This window comes from Armigeres subalbatus, chromosome 2, assembly GCF_024139115.2.
Source record: "Armigeres subalbatus isolate Guangzhou_Male chromosome 2, GZ_Asu_2, whole genome shotgun sequence".
Classification (NCBI taxonomy): Eukaryota; Metazoa; Arthropoda; class Insecta; order Diptera; family Culicidae; genus Armigeres; species Armigeres subalbatus.
In genome coordinates this window covers 290552290-290573600 of record NC_085140.1, presented here as the reverse complement: position 1 = coordinate 290573600, position 21311 = coordinate 290552290, and the positions used below count along the sequence as shown (strand labels likewise).

The following is a 21311-nucleotide window of genomic DNA, read 5'->3' as shown; positions in this document are numbered from 1 at the left end:
CCCCCCTGCCAATAATAGAACAAAACCTGCCAAAGCCGTCATTACTCCTATTCCAAAAAGATCCAAAACGGAATACTTGAATGATTACAAAAGCAATCCCTAAAGGATTCCAAAAAATGACTGAAGTATTCCAGTAGAATTTCCGAAGGATTCCAAAAAGAAATTCCTGGATAAATCCCAAAGGATTCCAAAAAGTATACCTAGAGGTTTCCAAAAAGAATCCCTAGTAGATTCTGAAATGAATCCCTAAAATATCTCAACAGGAATCGCTAGAAGATTCCGAAGTAATCGCTGAAGACTTCCAAAAATTTCCAGTCGATTTTTTCAATTCCGCTGGATTCCAGAAGAAATCCCCACTAGATCTCAAGAGGAATCTCTACAGGATTCAAGAAGTTGTTCCCATCAGATTCCAGAAGAAATCACCGGTGGATGCCAGAAGGAATCCCCGCTGGCTTCTTGAAGGAATCCCTACTGGATTCCAGCAAGTATTCCATTAGATTTCAAAAGGAAACTCTGCTGGATTCACGAAGTAATTTCCACCAGATTCCAGGAAGAATCACCGCTTGATTTCAGAAGGAATCCCCGCTTCATTTTTAAATGAATCCCCGCGGTTTCCAGAAGGAACTCCCACTGGAGGCGAGAAGCTGATTTTCAGAAGGAATCTGCTGATTTTCAGAAGGAATCCCCACTGATTTCCAGAAGGAATCCCGCGATTTCCAGAAGGAAACTCCACAAGATTCAGAAGAAATCTCCACTGGATTCCAACAGTTATTCCACTAGATTCCAGAGGAATCCCGCTGCCTTTAGAATGAATGCCTACTGAATTCAAAAAGTACTACCCACTGTATTCCAGAAGAAATTCTTGCTGAATACCAGAAAAATTCCCATTGGATTACAGAAGGAAACCTCACTAGATTCCAGAAGAAATAATCACTCTTTCTTTCTGAAGTTGAGTTAGTCCGTGGATTGATGTAGCTGTTTAATACCGCCTTCTACAGGTATTTCCGAAGGATTATCGCAGGCGAGAATCTGGACCATCTTAGTATTTTCAAAATCTGGACGCTTCCGGCATCCCGACTATTCCAGTCGACGACAGGGCTAGTGGTAGGTACCTATAGGGTTTACATTTTATCGATTTTATCAGCAGATGTTTTTTTAGAAAGTGCAAATAAAATCCTACTTTAAAGTGAATGAAAATTAAATGTTTTGATTTGGAAATGACATTCCAAGAAAAAAGAAGAAGAGGGAAAGGCTAAATTTAGGTACCCACATCTATGAGATATCTAGAAGCACCATGGTATTCGTGTCTAGAATATATCGAGAAGACATCTAGAAGCCAAATCCTAACGGTTCAAATTTGAGGTAGAATTTGTCTCAGAGATATCTCGGAGATGTCTAGAACAAATTTCCAAACGGGTACCCATGTCTAGGAGATATCTCTGCGTCTTCTAAGAGAACCGATATGTCAAATCCTTTCCGGTTCAAACGGTTTACTCGTCTAAAATTTGAGGTAGACACCGGTTGAAACGGTTGTTGCATTTGAGGCGGATTTGAGGTCTTACAGGTTCTAGACATCGTAGAAAAAAATCTACACGTAAAAAAAATTAAATGTTGTTTATTATTAATATTTCTAATACTTTTTTGCCAAAGCAGGCGCTTAATGACATGTATAAAAAAAAACTTATACATCGCATTAGTCACATACATTCGGAAACTTATACTTTTCATTAACTTATGAATGTTATAAGCTTTTTGATATGGGATCATTAATTAGGTGGCATAATGAAGAGTATAAGTATTTTCGAATGGTTTTTGCCATAACATGTAAGGTTATTTTTTTACGTGTAGGAGACTCATTTTTTTGTCTCAGAGATATCACAGAAGACTTCTAGAAGATCTTTCCGAGCGGGTGATTATTTGCAATTACCACCATTGCTCTATGATGACCTCGTGTACTTGAACTGCTGCTTGGCCTTCAGAAAAAACCGTTCCTGTTGGTGATAGTCGAACCAAGATCTATCCGGTATGCTTTTGGCCCAAAAGTTCCAGCTTTCGGTATACCTTGTTTTCCGATGATGATTTTCTAAACAGGCGAATGACACGTGCAGTTGACTTCAGGCCAGTTTCGAACAGTGTCACTATATACGCTAGATGTTCCTATTCGAAGTGAAAACCACGATCAAGCAAGTCTGGAATGTGAGTGACAAGTTTTAGTAAAGTCTCCAACGTGGCGCGTGGCATTTGAACCGTTTCGACGAGTGCACCGGTAGATACACACACAATTGTAAATAGCCGAAAGTACTATTACACGGGACCACGTATAAATGAATCTTGACTAAAGCCCCAAACGCAATACAAAGGAACGGCGACGGAAACGGAAAATTTGACAGTTGGCCCATATATTTTCTGTCAAATTTGCCGTTTCCGTCACCGTTCCGTTGTATTGCGTTTGGGGCTTAAGGTGGCTTGCGTCTTTTCGAGGTAGATTCCTGTTCGCTTTTAGACATCCTTCCATGCGGGCTGTGAAAACCACAATTTTACACTGAGATAAAAGCATTCAGATTAAACATTTTGCATTCAATTTAAACATTATAGCATTCAAAAATACCAAATTTTCCTTACTCTTAAAATGAAAAGTAGAAAATGTAGAAATCCCAACTTTTTTTTGCTCTGTGTAGGGATTGGCTGCGCCATTTTCGTGTCCTTAGGAGACAGCTGCATCCGAATCAGCCGTCTCCAGCTGCTGCTCGATCCGCGGCAGCTCCGAAGCACAACTGCTTCCCGCGAAATACATCCACAAAACTGAATGCTCACTTCGTTGAACTGTCACCTCTCGCATCTAGTGCTCATGACTATATACCGGAGTATATAACGGAGCGTGGATAGTGTAGGGATTGAGAGGGGTATGAGTAAATATATTAGGGGGATTCACTTAACGGCGTAGGTTGCTGCGTATCTGATTATAGAAATGTTTCACACTCAATCACTAGGGACATATTTCAAATCGCCTATGAAACATTTCCATAAACAGATACACAGCAACCTACGCCGTTAACTGAATCCCCCTAATATATTTACTCATACCCCTCTCAATCCCTACACTATCCACGCTCCGTAATGGCGGCTCATCGGTGACACTAGCTGGAGGAAAACTCACGGATGAAAGCAAGGACAAAGGCGACTTTTCTACCTCTCATCCAAGAACAAAATGTTGATAACCGCCACATTTTTTAAAAATTGCTGTGAGCAATTAAGCCGCCGAGCGTGGAAAGCTTAATACTATGGCTATCAGACAGAATTCACGTGCATCATTCTGGAAGAGACGTTGTTGTCGGGCAGCTCTACTTTTTCGAACGGGATTCCAACTTAACAAATTCGATTGCACACTTGTTCAGGCGTCGTTAAATATATTTTGACAATAAGCACATAACATATAGGCATCTTTGCCGTGGAATGTGGTCCTTCGATGATTTTGGAACGCTAGCGAACCTAGCGGTGGAAGTCAAGCTTTACTGAACAACGCACATAAGACAGAACAGCATCGCATGCTTTGCTTTCTCTTTCTGTCGCCCTGGATATACGGGAGTGCCGTTCGTCGATTGTTGATACACAAAAAGCCTACTTTGAAATTTGCAGTTTGTTCCATGATGTCTATCTGTTTTGTGCAATAAGTGTCATTGTTTGATCTGACAGATGCTAAAATCGTTGCGTTGCTAAAATCAACTTTTGAGTCTAAATAATTTCGATTTACATCGAAATAAAGTCGCTTCGGTTACTTGGTTATTTTTTAGCAGATAAAATCAATTTATTCTATGTGAGACACCCCTTGAAAAAATCCCTTTTCTTTGAAACAAGAAAAAACAAAAAAAAACACTGTGGTATTGTTTTGATGGGCGACGATGACAAGAGCTTCGCGACGGATAGAGATGAGAGCGAAAATGACAATGATTTTCCTCAGTACTTTTGACAGTTTTACCATTTTCACACTGAATGGATGAACTTTTATTTATGCAATGGAAGCATTTGAAAAAAACCTTAGAAATGAAAAAATAACTTTGACCAAAAGCAATTTTATTTTTAGTTTTAGGCTGAGACGAGACCTGCAAAGACGGCTTCTTTTTCCTTGTTTTGTTTCCTTGAGTGTTTCACCTATAGATAGTGGAATATATAGATGAGCGAAGATAAATCCACTGTCTCCAAACGAACTGTCAAACGTGTCTCCAAACGAGCATGACGTCACGATTTCAATGGAAACGTTAAGGGCTGTGACGTCATATGCGCGTGTGCACGGGCAAAAAAATCGACTCAGCCATGCTTTCGCTCATCTATAGATTCTACTATCTATAGTTTCACCTAAATCCCGGGTAAAATCTTCTGAGCACAATAAAAGTGTTTGTGATTTACGGATTTGTAAACTGATTTTTATAAAGATTTTCCTATCGGAAATAAAACACGTATTCATAACAGGTCAATATTAAGCTGTCCGGCTTTTCTAGAATACTTTTCAAAGTGAAAAAGTACTCGTAAAACAAAATTATTCGGAATACTTTTTGAGGGATACCAATACTTTTACACAAAAAGGTGCTGGTTGCATCTGACAATTCGTGACAGCGCTTGCTGGTTGCAGATGAAGTTACATTTTTTCCTCTTTGCAAGTCCCGTCCCAGGTTTTAGGAAAACAGAGCACTTTTCAAATGTATACACTTTATAAAGTGCTAAACATTCTGTAAAACAATATTCGTTTTTTGTGTGTATATGCCTTTTGTTGCAGCCCTGCAAATAACCGTTTGACCCGTTTGACCAACTAGGAACACCCCCCTGGCGTCCTATACTATCACAAGGGGTTTGACAATAGCCACCATGTCCACGGACGGTAGCTCATTACCGTCCGTTGTTATTGTACGAAAGTAAACAACATGTGTTTTGTTTACTATTTGTTTTGGTTAAATCTGAAAATTGTTTTCAAAATAATTTGCAAGAATTGCATCTTTGACCATGGGAATTATGTTATTTGATGATAAAATATAATAAACTTACGAATTGGAGTGAATTAACAGGTGAAATCGAACGCTACACGAAATCATATTTCGTAACTTGTTCTCCCGCTCCGAATCAAACAAAAGATATTATTATTGTTTATACTGTGGTGAGCATCACAGTTGAAATGGTCCGGGGATGCAAATCGAACAACATTCATTAGTGAAATTGAAATGAAATAAATGGTGTGCAGAAAGATGTTTTAGGATTATATTTAAATGCCCATAATAGCTGGTATTATTTTCGATCAAATTAAAAATGTGTAGCCACCAATATTGTGGATAAAATCTAGTTGTTATAAACGCACGATTCGGAAGAAGTGCTTTTCAAAATGTATGCTGGACATATTCATGTAGATGTTTGCTACGCTGAAAAGCATCTCTTGCCACGGGGTTGACTAGGAACCTTTGATGGCAGGTGCTGGCAACCTTTTTTTGATTTGACATTTCAGTTCTATTTTTATTGTGAAGTTTTATCGGTTTTATCAAGTCCACGGTGCACATTCATTTTCTGATAAAACTTTTTTTCTCGATAAACTTGATAAGAACAGCATCTGGTTATTTTCATTATTTGCAATTCAAAATGACTGCAGACTTGGATCAGTGGATAGAAATCACCAAACACTGTAAATACTTGCCGGAAAATGACCTGAAAAAGTTGTGTGACATAGTTTGTGATTTGTTGATTGAAGAGTCGAACATCCAGCCAGTGAGCAGTCCGGTGACCGTCTGCGGGGATATCCATGGTCAATTTTATGACCTGGAAGAACTGTTCCGCACTGGAGGCCATGTACCGGAAACGAATTATATTTTCATGGGCGATTTCGTTGATCGGGGCTATTACAGTTTGGAAACCTTCACCCGTTTGCTGACGCTGAAGGCCCGATATCCGGACAAAATTACTCTGCTGAGGGGCAATCATGAATCACGCCAAATAACCAAAGTGTACGGATTTTACGACGAATGTTATACCAAATATGGCAATGTGAATCCTTGGAAGTATTGCTGTCGGGTATTCGATTTGCTGACCATTGCTGCCTTGATCGATGAAGAAATTTTTTGCGTCCACGGCGGACTAAGCCCGGAAATCAAAACCTTGGATCAGATACGATCCATCAAACGCGAGCAGGAAATTCCTCATAAGGGTGCTTTCTGCGACTTGGTTTGGTCGGACCCGGAGGACATTGAGACGTGGGCGGAAAGTCCAAGAGGAGCAGGTTGGCTATTCGGTGCCGCAGTTACCCGCGACTTTATTCATATCAACAACTTGGAGTTGATATGCCGCGCCCATCAGCTGGTGCATGAAGGAATAAACTATCTATTCGACCAGAAGTTGGTCACCGTTTGGTCTGCTCCGAATTATTGCTATCGCTGCGGAAATGTTGCAGCCATACTCAAGTTCAACACGTCGAAGGATTCTTTGGTAGAGATTTTCAAGGCCGTTCCGGATAACGAAAGGGTCATGCCAAGTCAGCGCATTACGCCGTATTTTCTGTAAAATAAAATGCCTCTTAACGCAGCGTTCGAACGCATTGAATTATTTATGTAACCAAAAGTGAATAAAATACGCTATGTGATTACAAGCCTTTTCTCATGATAAATTTTACATGATGACAGCACACAAAGGAGTGAGGCATAAGTATTTACATACTAGAACGCTAGTGGCGCTGTAGTCATTTAAATTATTTTGCCAAATTATGCTTCAACAAGCTTCAATTGGCCACAATTTATGCATCATGTTGTAGTGCATGTTTGGTTTCATCACCAACATCGGTTTGATGTGTAGTCCGGTAGTTAGGCTGCCAGGTCAAAGTAGCATAGATGTTAGTCACGCGAACAGGAACGACATTAGCAATCTTATACTTTTGAATCAACTCTCAAAGGTCAGTGGATTAGTTTCGTTTAGATTAACCGACGATGGCTGCTTATTCATGTAAATGAGTATTCTCAAATTTTAAGATTTGCATATTTTTGATACTTTTGCTACTATCAGCACACACGATATTAAAAACTAGCGAGGAGTAAACATCTAAATAAATTTCCTACAAATTTAAGGAGTGGGATTGAAGAAAGTAACTCGGGTTTGAAAAATGTATTTGTTCCTCGGCGTTAGCGCATACGATAGTCAATAGTGCAAAGTGAAAGAATATACGGACTGATTTTACGGCAACGACTATTAGTGCGAAACAACGGACACGAAAAGAAACATGGAACGTTTTAACCCTAGCTCAGCAGGGTAAATTGGCACAATGAGACACGCAGAATGAAGCTTAAAATCCTGGGACTGAGTGAAGACCGTTGGCCAAACTTTGGAGAACACAGAATGCCATCGGGACAAATTCTGCTATACTCTGGCTTACGATTTAGAACACGGGTCTATCTTGCTATAATCCAATGTTATGTACCAACCGATGCTGTCGATCTGCAAGACAGAGAGAACTTCTACAGCCAACCCAATGCCGCCGTAGATAGAATTCCGAAGGGAGATATACAAATCTGTATGGGCGACTTCAATGCAAAGATTGGATCCGACAACTCAAACTATGAGCGTATTATGGGACGCCATGGTCTCGGAAAAATGAGCGAAAACGTAGAGCTGTTCGCAGAATTCTGTTGTAATAACGATTGCTCTTCTCTCATCGATCGGTTCACAAGGTCACGTGGGACTCCCGTGACGGCTTTAGAGAAAATCAAATCGACCACATCTGCGTTAGTCGAAAATGGAAATGGAACATTCTTGATGTATGGAATATACGTAGTGCCGATTCAACGGTTCAACACACGCCGACTGGAAATTGCCACGGTGAAACGGCCCTTCGTTGAAGAACTGGAGACACGTGTTGTAGATATTCCACAATGGATCATCGACTGGACCTGGAGGAAGATAGAGGAGCGAAGAGAAGCCAAACCGCGGTAGAGCAAACAAAAACCAGAGGAGACAATGTCTTAGCCCGTCAACGATACAAGGCTCTGGAGAAGGAAACGAAACGCTCATGACGACGGGACAAGCGAGCGTGGGCGGACTCTCTGGCCGACGGAGGAGAGAGCCGCAGCAACCGGGAATATTCGCCTCCTCTACGATATCTCACGATGCTTACCCGATCAAGAATGCATTACAAAATTATAACAAGGGGAGTTATTTATTTCAGAAAAATAATGTAACAAAATGTGTTATAAAATTGGCTGGTTAGTTGTTAAAATAACAAAAATTATATCAAAATTCCCTCTAGCCGTAACATAATTATATCAGAGGTTGTTACCTTCATTTCAACATTCTAACAACCGTTGATATGTCTATGAGGTACAAAAATCTACTTTCATGGTAATTGCCTACATCACGTATAAAAATGTGGTACGCTACAAAGCCGGATTTCCATCCATAATGTAGGCAATTAACTTTGTACTAGCTATTAACATCGAACATTGATTCAAGTTATACTGGAGGTGATTACCTCCGCTTTTTTCCAATATCAAAACATGTAGGCAATTATTTTGTGTAAATATACATAACTAATGTTGTTATAATTTTGATATGAAATAAAACTGGCAGAAGACACATTTTTATCGAATTATCTAATTATAACACACGTTGTTTTAAATAACAACCATTGATAGAATTGAGTTATAATTTTGTTATGGATTCCTGATCGGGTAAGCGGGGTGAAGATGAATGCAACGAAAGACGCGAAGCATGTCAGTTATTGATCGACCCAACTTACCAGCTGAAACGCTGGTTCGAGCACTTCGAACAACTTTTTCAAGTGCCAGCCAGGCCACCAGCACCTCAGCATGATCTGCCTAGGATCCGACGTATATTACGTATAACACGTGTCAATATCGAAGCTCCATCACTGCTAGAGATTCAAACAGCCATTCAAAGCATATATGAAATCGAAAAAAAGGAGTCGATCGCATATCAGCCGATGCATTCGTTCCAATCAAATCAAAATCTGCACAGTGCTAGAAGTATGAATATCTCCACTTTACTGGATATTCTTCCCTTCATACAGGAGTTTGGCAGAAGGAAGGTCGTGCGATATATGCATCACAAATATTGCCCTCCGCTCGCTTTCAAATCGACTTCTATAAAAACATTCTTCATGCCCGCCGTATCCTAACGGAACTATCAATTCTATACTTTCGCCTCTAATTCTCGCTTAACTTTTCAAAAGGACCTAAGTGACATTTTTTTCATGAATTAATTTGAATAGCGCAATCAACAGAACAACATGAAAGCTTTTGATTGCAGTACTCAAATTAATTCATGAAAAAAGTGTTACTTAGGTCCTTTTTAAAAGTGAAGCGAGAATTCTATTATGAACATGTACGTCTAAGTTTGGAAGATGGTATTAGCATTTCCATATCATTTTCATTCATCACTTTGCAATACTGGGAATGAAAAATGAATGTTTGGACCTCCAAAATCCGGTTACAGATACTTCGGGAACTTAGTTCCTCCGGAGAAGTGGTCACTTTTAAAATGGTTCGGAAACCCAGGTTGTGAATCATCAATCACTTTTTAAACGCTTTTGAAACTAAGCTTACGACCGGAAAACCAAATCAACCATGTTCTAATCGACGGTAAATTCTTCTCCGACATCACTTACCGCAGTGCGAATATTGCAACCACTACCTCGTTGCAGTCTGCATGCGCTCAAAATTCTCGACGCGTCGAAGCCAAACGCCGCTGCTTAATATTGAGCGGCTACCAGACGATAGACTAGCCCAAGACTACGCGCAATAACTGGAAGTGGCACTGTACTATCGGATATGATTATGGTTAGCGCTTTGCATAATATGTCAATGAAATGCTTCGATGAGAATAATTGTAATCATAGTAGTCATGAAAATATAAGATCGGTTTGTGACAACGAATCCAAGAATCGAACGTGTTTTCTTTATCTCCCGCTCCCGACACTACATTTGGCGACGAGGAGAAAGTAAAGTTAATATTTAAACGCGAGTGAATGGAGTGTTATTTTTAGTGCTGTTGTGTTGGAAAGAAGATTTAGTGAAATGCGATAGGATTGAGTATGATTGATTCAAGGTAGGTGCTGCGCGATTAAATAAAATGAATGAATGACCCCTTATAATCGTCAAAATATCAGCCTGTGGTTGGATGGCGGAGAATATTTGCATGAATTTCGTTATTAGCTCGTTTCAATTGGCCTGATTCGATGCGTTATTACGAAAAAGTTTGACGTCTCTTTTCCGATAACGGAATACCTTCAATTTAGTCGCTAGGCAACCCAGAGACATGCATGACATACTGCGATGTACTTCTGTCAAGTCTACGATCTTTTAATCGGTACAATCATCACATGAGGTTTATGATGGAAGTCGTCATGTTTTCCAACTTATGGTGCGGAGAAGCGCAAGAGAGTAGCTACTATGTTATTATAGTTCATTCAATAAACTTATTCAAATGATTCAAGTCGAGTTGCATGTGGTCGTAACGTTTGCTGGTTGGATGACGAATGAAAACTGGCAGACTGTGTTTAGTTTCCAAAAAAAGTTTTTCAAATAATGATTCTGTAGTGTTTAAAATGTAAGGTTCATTAAAATAAAATTGTTTTATTTGGACGAGTAAACCCAGCAACTTTTGATGTGTATTAGATAAAGTGCTCATTTAGATTCGATAAAGGATTATTAATATTAATGTTGATGCTATAACACTTCTTCTGTCTGATGATTATTAAAGCTGTGTTGTTATTGACGGATATGGAGATATCAATCCAATTGCGAAAGGATATTAGATTTTTCATAATTAAAGCTAAATTTATTTTCCAAGTTTTGTGATCACCTAAGAGTAATACAAATCTATTCAAGAATACGTTTGTAGCAAAACTAGAATTCAAAAGTTGGGACTTCTGAAGTTTTATCTGTTAAACTAAGTGATGCTTTGTTTAGCACATCTTTAAGCGTACCCAGTAAACGTACGTCAAGCGCACCTCTTTCGAAGTTGAGTAATTTGCCTGTACTTTGATGAAAGTCTTTTTATTTCATAGCGGATAGACAATATTACCATGCAATTACCATCGGATTGGTGTGAAGAGAAAGGAAGTTCGGTCCTTATGGTTTAAATCGATAGACAATGATGTGCCGTAGAGAGCAACTGTGTGCTAATTATTGTTGGCAATTGTGTGCCATGGAAAGCAACTGTGTGCTATTTATTGTTTGTCAATGGTTATGGAGAGCAACTGTGTGCTAATTATTGTTGGCAATTGCGTGCCATGGAGAGCAACTGTGTGCTATTCATTGTCTGACAATGGTTTGACATGGAGAGCAACTGTGTGCTAATTATTGTTGGCAATTGTGTGCCATGGAGAGCAACTGTGTGCTATTTATTGTTTGGTAATGGTGTGACATGGAGAGCAACTGTGTGCTGATTATTGTTGGCAATTGTGTGACATGGAGAGCAACTGTGTGCTGATTATTGTTGGCAATTGTGTGACATGGAGAGCAACTGTGTGCTATTTATAAAAAAAACGCCGAAGCCGTGTGCCATGGTGAGCAACGGCGTGTTATGCTCTCCACGGCTACCGTGGGCGATAAAGAGCAACTCCAGCCATGTTCTATTAGGCAAGTGAGGATAGAAATAAGTGTCAGGCATACTAGATACTATGGAGAGTAACTGTGAACTAAATTACAATTATCAGCAACTATGTGTTTTGATATATTGTGGACAGCAGATCTATAACCAATACTTGTTAGCTATGTGAACTGGAAAGCATTAGTAAGCATTCAGTAAGAACAATACCAGTAATATAAGATAATACAGCTAGAGACTAATACAAAATAATAATGTACCGAATTATCTATTTTGATACAATGGAATAGTACAGTTGCCGGCAGCTGTAAAAGTAGAAACGTCTTTCCTCGGGACATCATTTTAAAAAGCCACAGAACTAAATGGCGATTTCGTCGTTTGAAAATAATCGGTAAATGGTAAGTTGTTGATAATCGAAGAAATGTTTGGAAAAAATAGGAATACAGTAATATTCCGATTTTATCACCCTCCTGGTGAATTTTGGGGTGATAAAACAGGGTATGTGACAAAATTGAAAAAAAAAATCCATTTTCCAATATATTTCCAGTTTTTTAATTCATTCCATAAATATGAATCATTTTATGCCTTGGAAAGGCCATATGCGTGATCGGTACCTGTTATTTATTGTCGAAATTGCTTACAGAATATTTCCCAGGTACTCAGAAGTCGTTCGTAATAAACTACAAGCGGTGAAAGTTATTTCATGACAATCAATGTTGTTTGTGGTATTATTTACGAAAATAAAAATTTTTTGGGGTGACAAAATCGGGTCGAAAACGTGATAAAATCGGGGGTAGACAAAATCGGGGAGTGACGAAATCGGGTCAACACTGTATTGCAAATTGTTTGATAATAGCAGTTTAACCGTGTTACAGGCCGATTTACTATATCTCTTCTGCAACCACATGGAAACCATATTGCAGAGATTTGAGATTTGAGGTGCTTCATACAGAAACACAGTTCGTATTTTTTACTTAGAACAATTTGAATGGAAAGGTTATGTGAAACTGTCAGCATGGTGATAATATTTTAAGATGAACGATCAAGCTGCCAGGGGGTTTTGAAATCATCAACAGGATAGCAAGATACGGGTCTCCAGTCAGTCTTGCTGTTGAAGATGTGGGTACGAGTTAGTAATAAGTGATTCCATACTAAGTAATAAGTAATAAGAGTGAATCTATACTTGCTTCCATAGTTTTGTTACTTTGTGGATACGTGATTCAATCTCAAAAGTAAGACAGTGCATTTATCAAAGCGAAGTATTTTCAAAGTTTGTGTATTACTTTGTCACGGTTCATCAATGTGGTATCATAATGCTAGCAGAGCTTAAAATATTTTTCTTCATGAAGCAAATTCGCATGATTATTCAAAACATAGAATGACATAGTCAGACGACTACTCCACCAACTACTTCATTCGACTGTCACTGAGTGTGCTTACTATGTGCAAAAAAAAACATAATTTGCATAAACAATTGATGTTCACGTTTCAGATAATTTATCAATTTGTAAAATGTGCAAAAATATTCAATGACTAATATTCAACCGAATATTGTCAGTCCAGGGCCAACAATGAATGTGTCTGGCGGTGAGCTAACAAGTGAAGAAAGGTGGACTTTACCAACAATATTCTATTATTTTACACTCTGAATGCTAGTCAGTTTTTTAATTAACATAAGTGAGTCTTAAGTATGACATTGCCAATTTTATAGCTCGTTTTTGGAGAAGGTAAATATTTGAAAAAAATCTTTGATTTGGTAGTTAAAAAGAATAATTTATTTGGTAGTTTATAGGATTATAAAATAAAAGTACGTATATTAAACTTCAGTCTACATAGTCAATTATTATTTTGGGTAATATTTGTCTATGATTTTATGAAATTACAGACGAAGCTTGCAAAGCTTTCACAAGAGCTGTGCTAATTATAAGACTCTGGGTAATATGGATTACTGGAGAAGATTATCGTCAAGATCAAGAACAAACTAGACACCTTACACCAAGTACTAGACAAAAGGGATGAATCTTATATAACAACCGCTAGACCACTGGCGATTTTCCCGCTCAAGGAAAAAATCCTTTACTCGGATGGAAAACGAACAGTTTATCCACAAATTTTGCGAACTTTGGAAATGTTGATCACACAGTTGAAACTCGTTTTGCTGTTTAATGTTATGTAGACTTTAACATAAATAGATTTGCTTGTGTAAACGTATAAACAATATGAAAAAAAACACTAATGATTTAAATAAGCACACGTAGGCGATTCCAGAGATCCGCAATTATAAATCGCCTAATCAGTTTCATAATACAATAAATAAAATACAATAGAATTTAAGACGTGAAGATAATTTGTTTTAAAACTCATTTGATGCGGTATGAAGGGATGAGCTTCATCTGTGTAGTTGATGAGGAAATATAGAAAAAATCTTTCTATAGCATTCAAGTGAATACAAGGTATAGCAAACCATGGTTCAAAGTCACAGACTATGGAAATGGTTGTATTCATTTGTCAACAACACGAAAAAGAAATAAAAGCTAAGTATTTCATGGTAGGTAATTTAAACGTAATACAAATCATTATTTATTTTCAGGTTTTGTGATTAACAGACAATTTAAGAAATATCTAACAACTGGGGATAAGAACATTCTTAAAGAATAGGAGGAGTTGTACTATCGGATATGATTATGGTTAGCGCTTTGCATAATGTGTCAATGAAATGCTTCGATGAGAATAATTGTAATCATAGTAGTCATGAAAATATAAGATCAGTTTGTGACAACGAATCCAAGAATCGAACGTGTTTTCTTTATCTCCCGCTCCCGACACTACAGGCACTCCCAACGGAAGAGCAGCTTGGTGCAGTTTCTCTTAAAGATGATTGGTGAGATATAGCACCTGAATGGCGATGTGGCAGAGAACGATGGCGGCATGGTGGCAAACTTGGGAGTACGCGCGCAGGGCATACGTTTGCCCGCTCCGGATCTCCAAGAAATCCAGAAGGCCGGCTGGCCGGCTGAAAAACAATAAAGCTCCTGGATTTGACCAACTACCCGGAGAGCTATTTAAACACGGTGGTGATGCACTGGGTAATTACCAGGGTTTGGGAAGCTACAAAAGGGCGATAAGCTGGATTGCATCAATTACCTCGAAACACGCAGAGGGTTATGATCTTTCGTGTCTGCTATTCAACATCGCTTTGGACAGGATAATACGAAGGTCAGTGCAACTTCACTACAAATGCTCAAACATGTTATGCAACGTACACACCAGTCAAGCCGTTTGACGAACATTGACTCCGCCCCCAAGAAAACGCTTCGGTTGCTGCTTAGTTTGCACGTATGTGAAGTTGTTCGAACAACCATTTGACAGTTGGCGGCTCAGTTGGAAAAAATTAAAACGATTTGATTTTTGGTTTGAGTTGTCGGGGTGGAGTCAAGGTTCGCCGAACATGTTTGAGCATTTGTAGTGAAGTTGCACAAACCCCCATATATTTTTTGATGGTTGGTGCTCTGGTTGTCGCTTCGGTCGTTCGTGTGTGATATTGTTAGTCGAATAAATTGATTGTTCGTTCCGCTGTTGGTAAAACTTGATGGATGTTTGAATAAACGAGAGGTGGAGTCATTGTTGGTCAAACTGCTTGACTGTGTGTACGTTCCATTAGGTGAACCTTGACTCCACCCCCGACAACTCAAACCAAAATCAAACCGTTTTATGCAACGTACACAACAGTCAAGCAGTTTGACGAACATTGACTCCGCCCCCAAGAAAACGCTTCGGTTGCTGTTTTGTTTGAACGTGTGTGAAGTTGTTCGAACAACCATTTGACAGTTGGCGACTCGGTTGGAAAAAATTAAAACGGTTTGATTTTGGTTTGAGTTGTCGGGGGTGGAGTCAAGGTTCGCCGAACATGTTTGAGCATTTGTAGTGAAGTTGCACAAACCCCCATATATTTTTTGATGGTTGGTGCTCAAGTTGGCGCTTCAGTCGATTGTGTGATATTGTTGGTCGAATAAATTGATTGTTCGTGTCGCTGTTGATAAAACTTGATGGATGTTTGAATAAACGAGAGGTGGAGTCAATGTTGGTCAAACTGCTTGACCGTGTGTACGTTCCATTATATTTTTCCCAACCGAGCCGCCAACTGTCAAATGGTTGTTCGAACAACTTCACACACGTTCAAACGAAGCAGCAACCGAAGCGTTTTCTTGGGGGCGGAGTCAATGTTCGTCAAACTGCTTGACTGGTGTGTAGAAGCAAGCAAAAAGTTCAAGTGCTGCCAGTATCATTTTCACGATTTCATGCATTTTCATACGTTGCCATTTCGATAGTTTTTCACTCCGCCGGTCTCTGGTTATAGGTTTACACGGAATATCAATAACCGAAAATCGGTTTGAAAAACTTGACCGGAAGCTGGCAAATAAAACCGACTGAACTGTTGAAACCTCGGTTAAAACTACAGAGTTCGGTTGTTTCCCTTTTGAAGCCAAATCAAAACACTGCAAGATCCTGTTGATTTTATTAAATTGAATATTAAATTTATCACATGGTAGATAGCTTTAATTGTGTTTGTTTATCGTAATGTTTGTGGAAGAAGAAAAAACTTGAATGGGACGATTTCAAACGTATCAAAAAAAAACCCCGATTAATCCACCTAACGTTGGTGGTGCCTTTCTCGCATTTAGTTAAGACACCAACCTTATATGGGGTTGTTATGGTCTGATGTACCATTTTCTTCATAACTTTTTAACGCAATGACCGATCGTTATAAAATTCAATAGTGATCAACAAGGCTTTGTCCCCTGTCGAATGCAACTTGTTGCGAGAAAATCGGTTAAGGATTACTATACGAAAAGTTGTCTAATGTTTTATATAGCTTTTGTGCACACACATACACACACACATACACACATACATACACACGGACAGACAGACATGTGCTCAGCTCGTCGAGCTGAGTCGATTGGTATATAATACTATGGGTCTCAGAGGCTTCTTTAAAAAGTTCGTTTTGGGAGTGAAATGATAGCCTTTCGGTACAACTTAGTTGTACGAGAAAGGCAAAAACGTGGCCTAAGACGACAAAAAATGCTTTTAACTTAAAAGATCTAATTATTCTAAAATTGTGAAAGAATGTGGACATTTTTATACTAGCACGTTAAACACACTTCGTGTTTTCTGTTATACAACAGAGTAAATTACCGTGGAACATCGAAATCCGTACACTTAAGCACCCCAGTATATAAAAAATCATTAGAAAATAGGAATCAAGTGTAAATAAAACGTTTGTCATTGACACAGGAGCATGAAGGCTTCTACTTTTGAAGTGTTTCACATTTACTCATTAAAAACTACGAAAAACATGATAAAATAATGAATAAAATCAACTACTCATGACTCGAAATCCGTCCACCATGGACGGATTTAGAATCAAAGGATCAAAATCCGTACAGCCATTTTTAAACTAAATATTTAAATTGAAGCAGTCTGGTTGAATAAACTAGCTCTGTGAATAGTTTGATACGCACCTTGAGAAGCGATCCCTCCGATTTGTATTCCGCTTATCTTATGTAATCATTCGCAATTAGCAATTAAAGCACAGTTACTTTGGTGCAATTATGCTCTACCTGAAAACAATATGGCGGCAAAAACTACGCGTTTGGAGGGAAACAAATCTCCGTTTTTGATTTTTGTAGTTTTAATTTCAATACCTTCTTTCCATTTCAATTTCTTAAAAGCTTACTGCCAACTATCTGAACAGGACAAGATAAATTATTTCTACAATAATTATCTTTAACCTTCTTTAATTTAATGATATCTCATGAGGTGGACGGATTTCGGTGCTGTACGGATTTCGGTCCCGCACGGTAAATGCCTTCTAACATCATCTCTTCGTAGAAATCATCTCTAGCAAATTTGAATGCAAACTGCAGCGCAATAGGAGGTGTAGCACCGGCAGCAATTGGAGTTCTCGCTAAACGTTTGGCATAAATTAGCGGGAAACCATCTTGTGTATATCCAAGACGAGGGGCTGTCAACTTACGTATTTACGATTCATCTGCCTGAATTGACAAGGCGTATTGAGGAATTATTTTGAATTTCCGTATTTTTCGCCGTATTGTTGTATTTTTGTGTATTTTTGTATTGTGGTGTATTAAGTTCATCGTTAATTGTATTTTCCGTGAATTTTTCACCGCGAATTGTATTTTTCGCGTATTGTTGAAGGTATTTTTTTCATTTCGCGTTCACATCTGTCAAAATCATCAAATTGTTTTCTTCACGTTCGACGTAAAGATCATTTCTATACATTTTTATCGCCAATCAAATGAAAACATTTATTTACGATAATGGAATATTATTGGTATTTACAGTATGAAGACTTTGTTTGCTATGTTGACATCGAGATTAATATTTAAAAAATGAGTGAAAGCAGCAACAATATTATGGTCACGTTCTTATCTTTCGGCAACCCATTGGAAAAGATTTCGATTTGAACCGACAGTGCTTTGTCAATCTGCTTCCAATCCAGCTTTCCACGCTCGGTAATGGCGGCTTGCCGCTGTGTAAAAATCAATCGGTCACTGTACTGTTTGACACTAGCTGGAGGAAAGCTCACTGGCGTTCCTGGATGAGGGGAAGGGAAAAAAGGCCTTTTCGCCAGTGAGTTTTCCTCCAGCTAGTGTCAAACAGTACAGTGACCGATTGATTTTTACACAGCGACAAGCCGCCATTGCCGAGCGTGGAAAGCTGGATTACATTTTCCATCGTATTCGAAGTTTGAATACGTTGAGCAGCCAACTTAAGAGAGGTTCGGTCATCTTGTGCTGTAAATGAGTGGTTGTTTACCAGCATAAATAAACTTACAATATTAATAATCAACGTACCTTCAAGAACATATTCTCTGGCATTTTTTTGATAACTCTCGCAATAGGTTCCAGTGTCCTGTGACAACCAGGAAACCGTGTGGATTTGCCATACAAAATATGAAAGTTTTCGGCTAATTTTACAAACTCCTATAATGTTTACAAGCAAAGGATTCCAGCTAAACTTTGTACATATTCATCCGAAATTATCTTTTATACATAGTGGGGAACGAATCCCACAGCTGTCACATTTTCTAAATATAAATAGATTGGTTCCCAACAAATCTTCCTCCATGCTATTCCAAAAGGAATTATCAATGTCCAGCTCGGTTACCGTCGGCGGGGTGACAATGGATCAAATGGGGGTGAGAATGGGTCACTGTTTCAACTACTTAGAATGCTTGTAGAATGGATTGAATGTATCTGAGGGCAAGAAGACTTAAATATAAGAGACCATTTTGAACGATTTTGCTCTACGACCTCCAGATTAATATCTAGGAAGCTCGTAAAAATGAGTGAAAGGATCAATAATGTTATGGATCACGTTCGTATCATTCGACTCATTGCAAATTGATTCGATTTGAAATCTAGACATCCCGAAATCAAAATTATTGATGATTTTACAGCATATTACAGTGCTTATTTTTCCATTGAGATCAATGCACGAAGACTTTCAGAGAAAAACTGGCACTGAATGATAGGAAAGATGTTCAAAAATCTATTTCTTGCCGAAAAAATCATTTTAGTTTTACCGCAATATTTTATTATATAAATTTCAGGTATATATGAGCTCTGCAGGCCAGTATAGGTTCCAATGTCCTGGGACAATCCGGAAATCATGTGGATTGCGATGATTTTTAAAATTCCGTAACTCACGAACAAAACATTCCAGCTCTACCTTGAAACTCGCTTTGAACGCATCCGAAATTGTCTTAATTACGTTGATGCGAGCAAATCCCACAGAGAGATTGGCTCCCCAGGGATTACCTCCACAATATTCTAAGAGATTTTTCCATCTCGATTGTGTCCATCCTCCTGGGGGCAGATACCGCTGATCGTGTCGGTAATAGTGGAATGGAGATGACACGCCTACGCAAGTTGTTCCCCGGATTTTCCTTTTCAAAACAATATGTTATTCCATTTCCATATCTGTCAAAATAAGCAAATTGGTATTGACTGGTATTGACGTATTTTTGGTAAATCGGCGTATTAATCAGGTAATAAAATTGTACTTTATGTCGTATTGACGGATTGTCGGCGTATTGATGAATTATTTCGAATTGAAGAACCAAAAAGAATTTTTGTATTTTTTAGGTATTTTTTCATGTATTTTCAGATGCATGTATTTACAATTCAACTGATTTTAGAGTTGATTGCCCCTCGATCCAAGAGCACTTGAAATTTTGCTAACATGGCCCATAAGATCTTCAGAAGCATGATAGGGAACTCCAGAAAGCAACAAATCGTTCAATCTTTCCGCTGCTATGATACGTTTCTTGTTGGTTAGCACGTCTCGGCCAATTTCCTTAATAGAATCAGATAAACGCCGTATTTCTGAAGAGCATTCTGTTTTGATTTTGTGCACGTCAGTCCGCAGTGTGTCTATTTTCGCTTGCAGATCGGCTTTGCAGTTTTCCACACTAGCTTCTATCCTGGTGTTAGTATTTTCGAACATTTGTTGCATTCGCAGTAAAAGCTCATCGAGCGAACCAACATGGTCATCTATATCTGTGGTGATCTTAGCCTTAGACCTTAGACCCTCTGGATCTTAGAGTTCTGTGATGTATTGGCAGGGACAGCAGCAGATAGCACCGATGTTGTTTTGTTTTTACTCATCGTCTGCTCTGTACTTGTGAGAGGTGCTTTAGAATACGCAGACCGAGTGAACATTGAGTTCTCCTAATGGTAGTTGAGAACACACGAGAAGTCGACTGCGTAGAACAAGATGGCAGATAGTAACAACTATAGGTTGGTATCGTGTTCAAAAGAAATTTCTTTCTTTATCTCAATCACATGTTAAATTCCGTTTACTGAATCGGAAAAGTAAAGAATCGAAACAAAATTCTTTCAACAGTATGCACCCGACAAGAACAAAAAATAAAATTGGAATTTGTAAAGTTCCCACGCAAAGTAATGGGAGCTGTCACTTTACTTTCGGAAAAATATTCTGCTCGATTATTCCGTAAGTACAAGTGACATTTTGCTCCATGCAGATCAGTTGTCAAAATTCCGCTTGGTAATATTGAACAAAATTCCGTAACCTCTCTACTTTTTAAGTCGTTACTGACCTTATCACAGAATCTAATAAACCGCTGTATCCAACCAAAATTAACAAGCAACCGTCAATTTCCACTTCCTACGCTGAGAATTGTTAGAGTAAAACTCTTCTGAAGCCTCTGATGTTCGGTGAAATGGGTATGTATCGAGTTAATGAATATCGAACCACAGTGCTACACTACTAAAAATCCACACATATTCATTGGCAAAAGTCCATAGATTTAACTTATGATGGATATCAGCGCACACATAATCATTCTCCACGCGAACTATCAATAAAATATATGCCCAAATAAACTTTATGTGTGGTCTCGAGTTATCAATTATTTAATTTATGTGTGGTTCTATATCGATTATATTAGGGTGGAGCTATTGCAAAAATTTATAACGGCGACACATATATATTATATAGATATTTTTGGCAGTGTAGGTTTATCCGCAGACAGACGTTCAAGTTCGACTCACTAGTCGAATTCGTTTTTAAACCTGGGTCAGTGCCAACCCGAACCCTGAATAAAAAAACATTTTCAGTTCCATCTGTCATTGGATATGTTGGTGTGCGTAGCATCGTGTTTGTTTTGGTTCGAA

At 38.6% G+C, this 21311-nt stretch overlaps 2 protein-coding genes across 2 annotated transcripts in view; both read left to right on the top strand.

Moving 5' to 3' along the window:
* Window positions 1-5480: 5480 nt before the first annotated feature.
* LOC134216525 (serine/threonine-protein phosphatase 6 catalytic subunit) lies at window positions 5481-6619 on the top strand. Its single transcript, XM_062695391.1, has one exon. It carries the CDS (start codon window positions 5620-5622, stop codon window positions 6532-6534), a length of 915 nt encoding a protein of 304 aa, XP_062551375.1. The 5' UTR covers window positions 5481-5619; the 3' UTR covers window positions 6535-6619.
* Window positions 6620-10011: 3392 nt separating this feature from the next.
* LOC134212391 (angiotensin-converting enzyme-like) overlaps window positions 10012-21311 on the top strand; it is a 63822-nt gene continuing 52522 nt past the window's right edge. The window contains exon 1 of the mRNA XM_062690181.1: window positions 10012-10083. The gene's annotated coding sequence lies outside the window, so the exon portion shown is untranslated. The remainder of the gene's footprint in view (window positions 10084-21311) is intronic.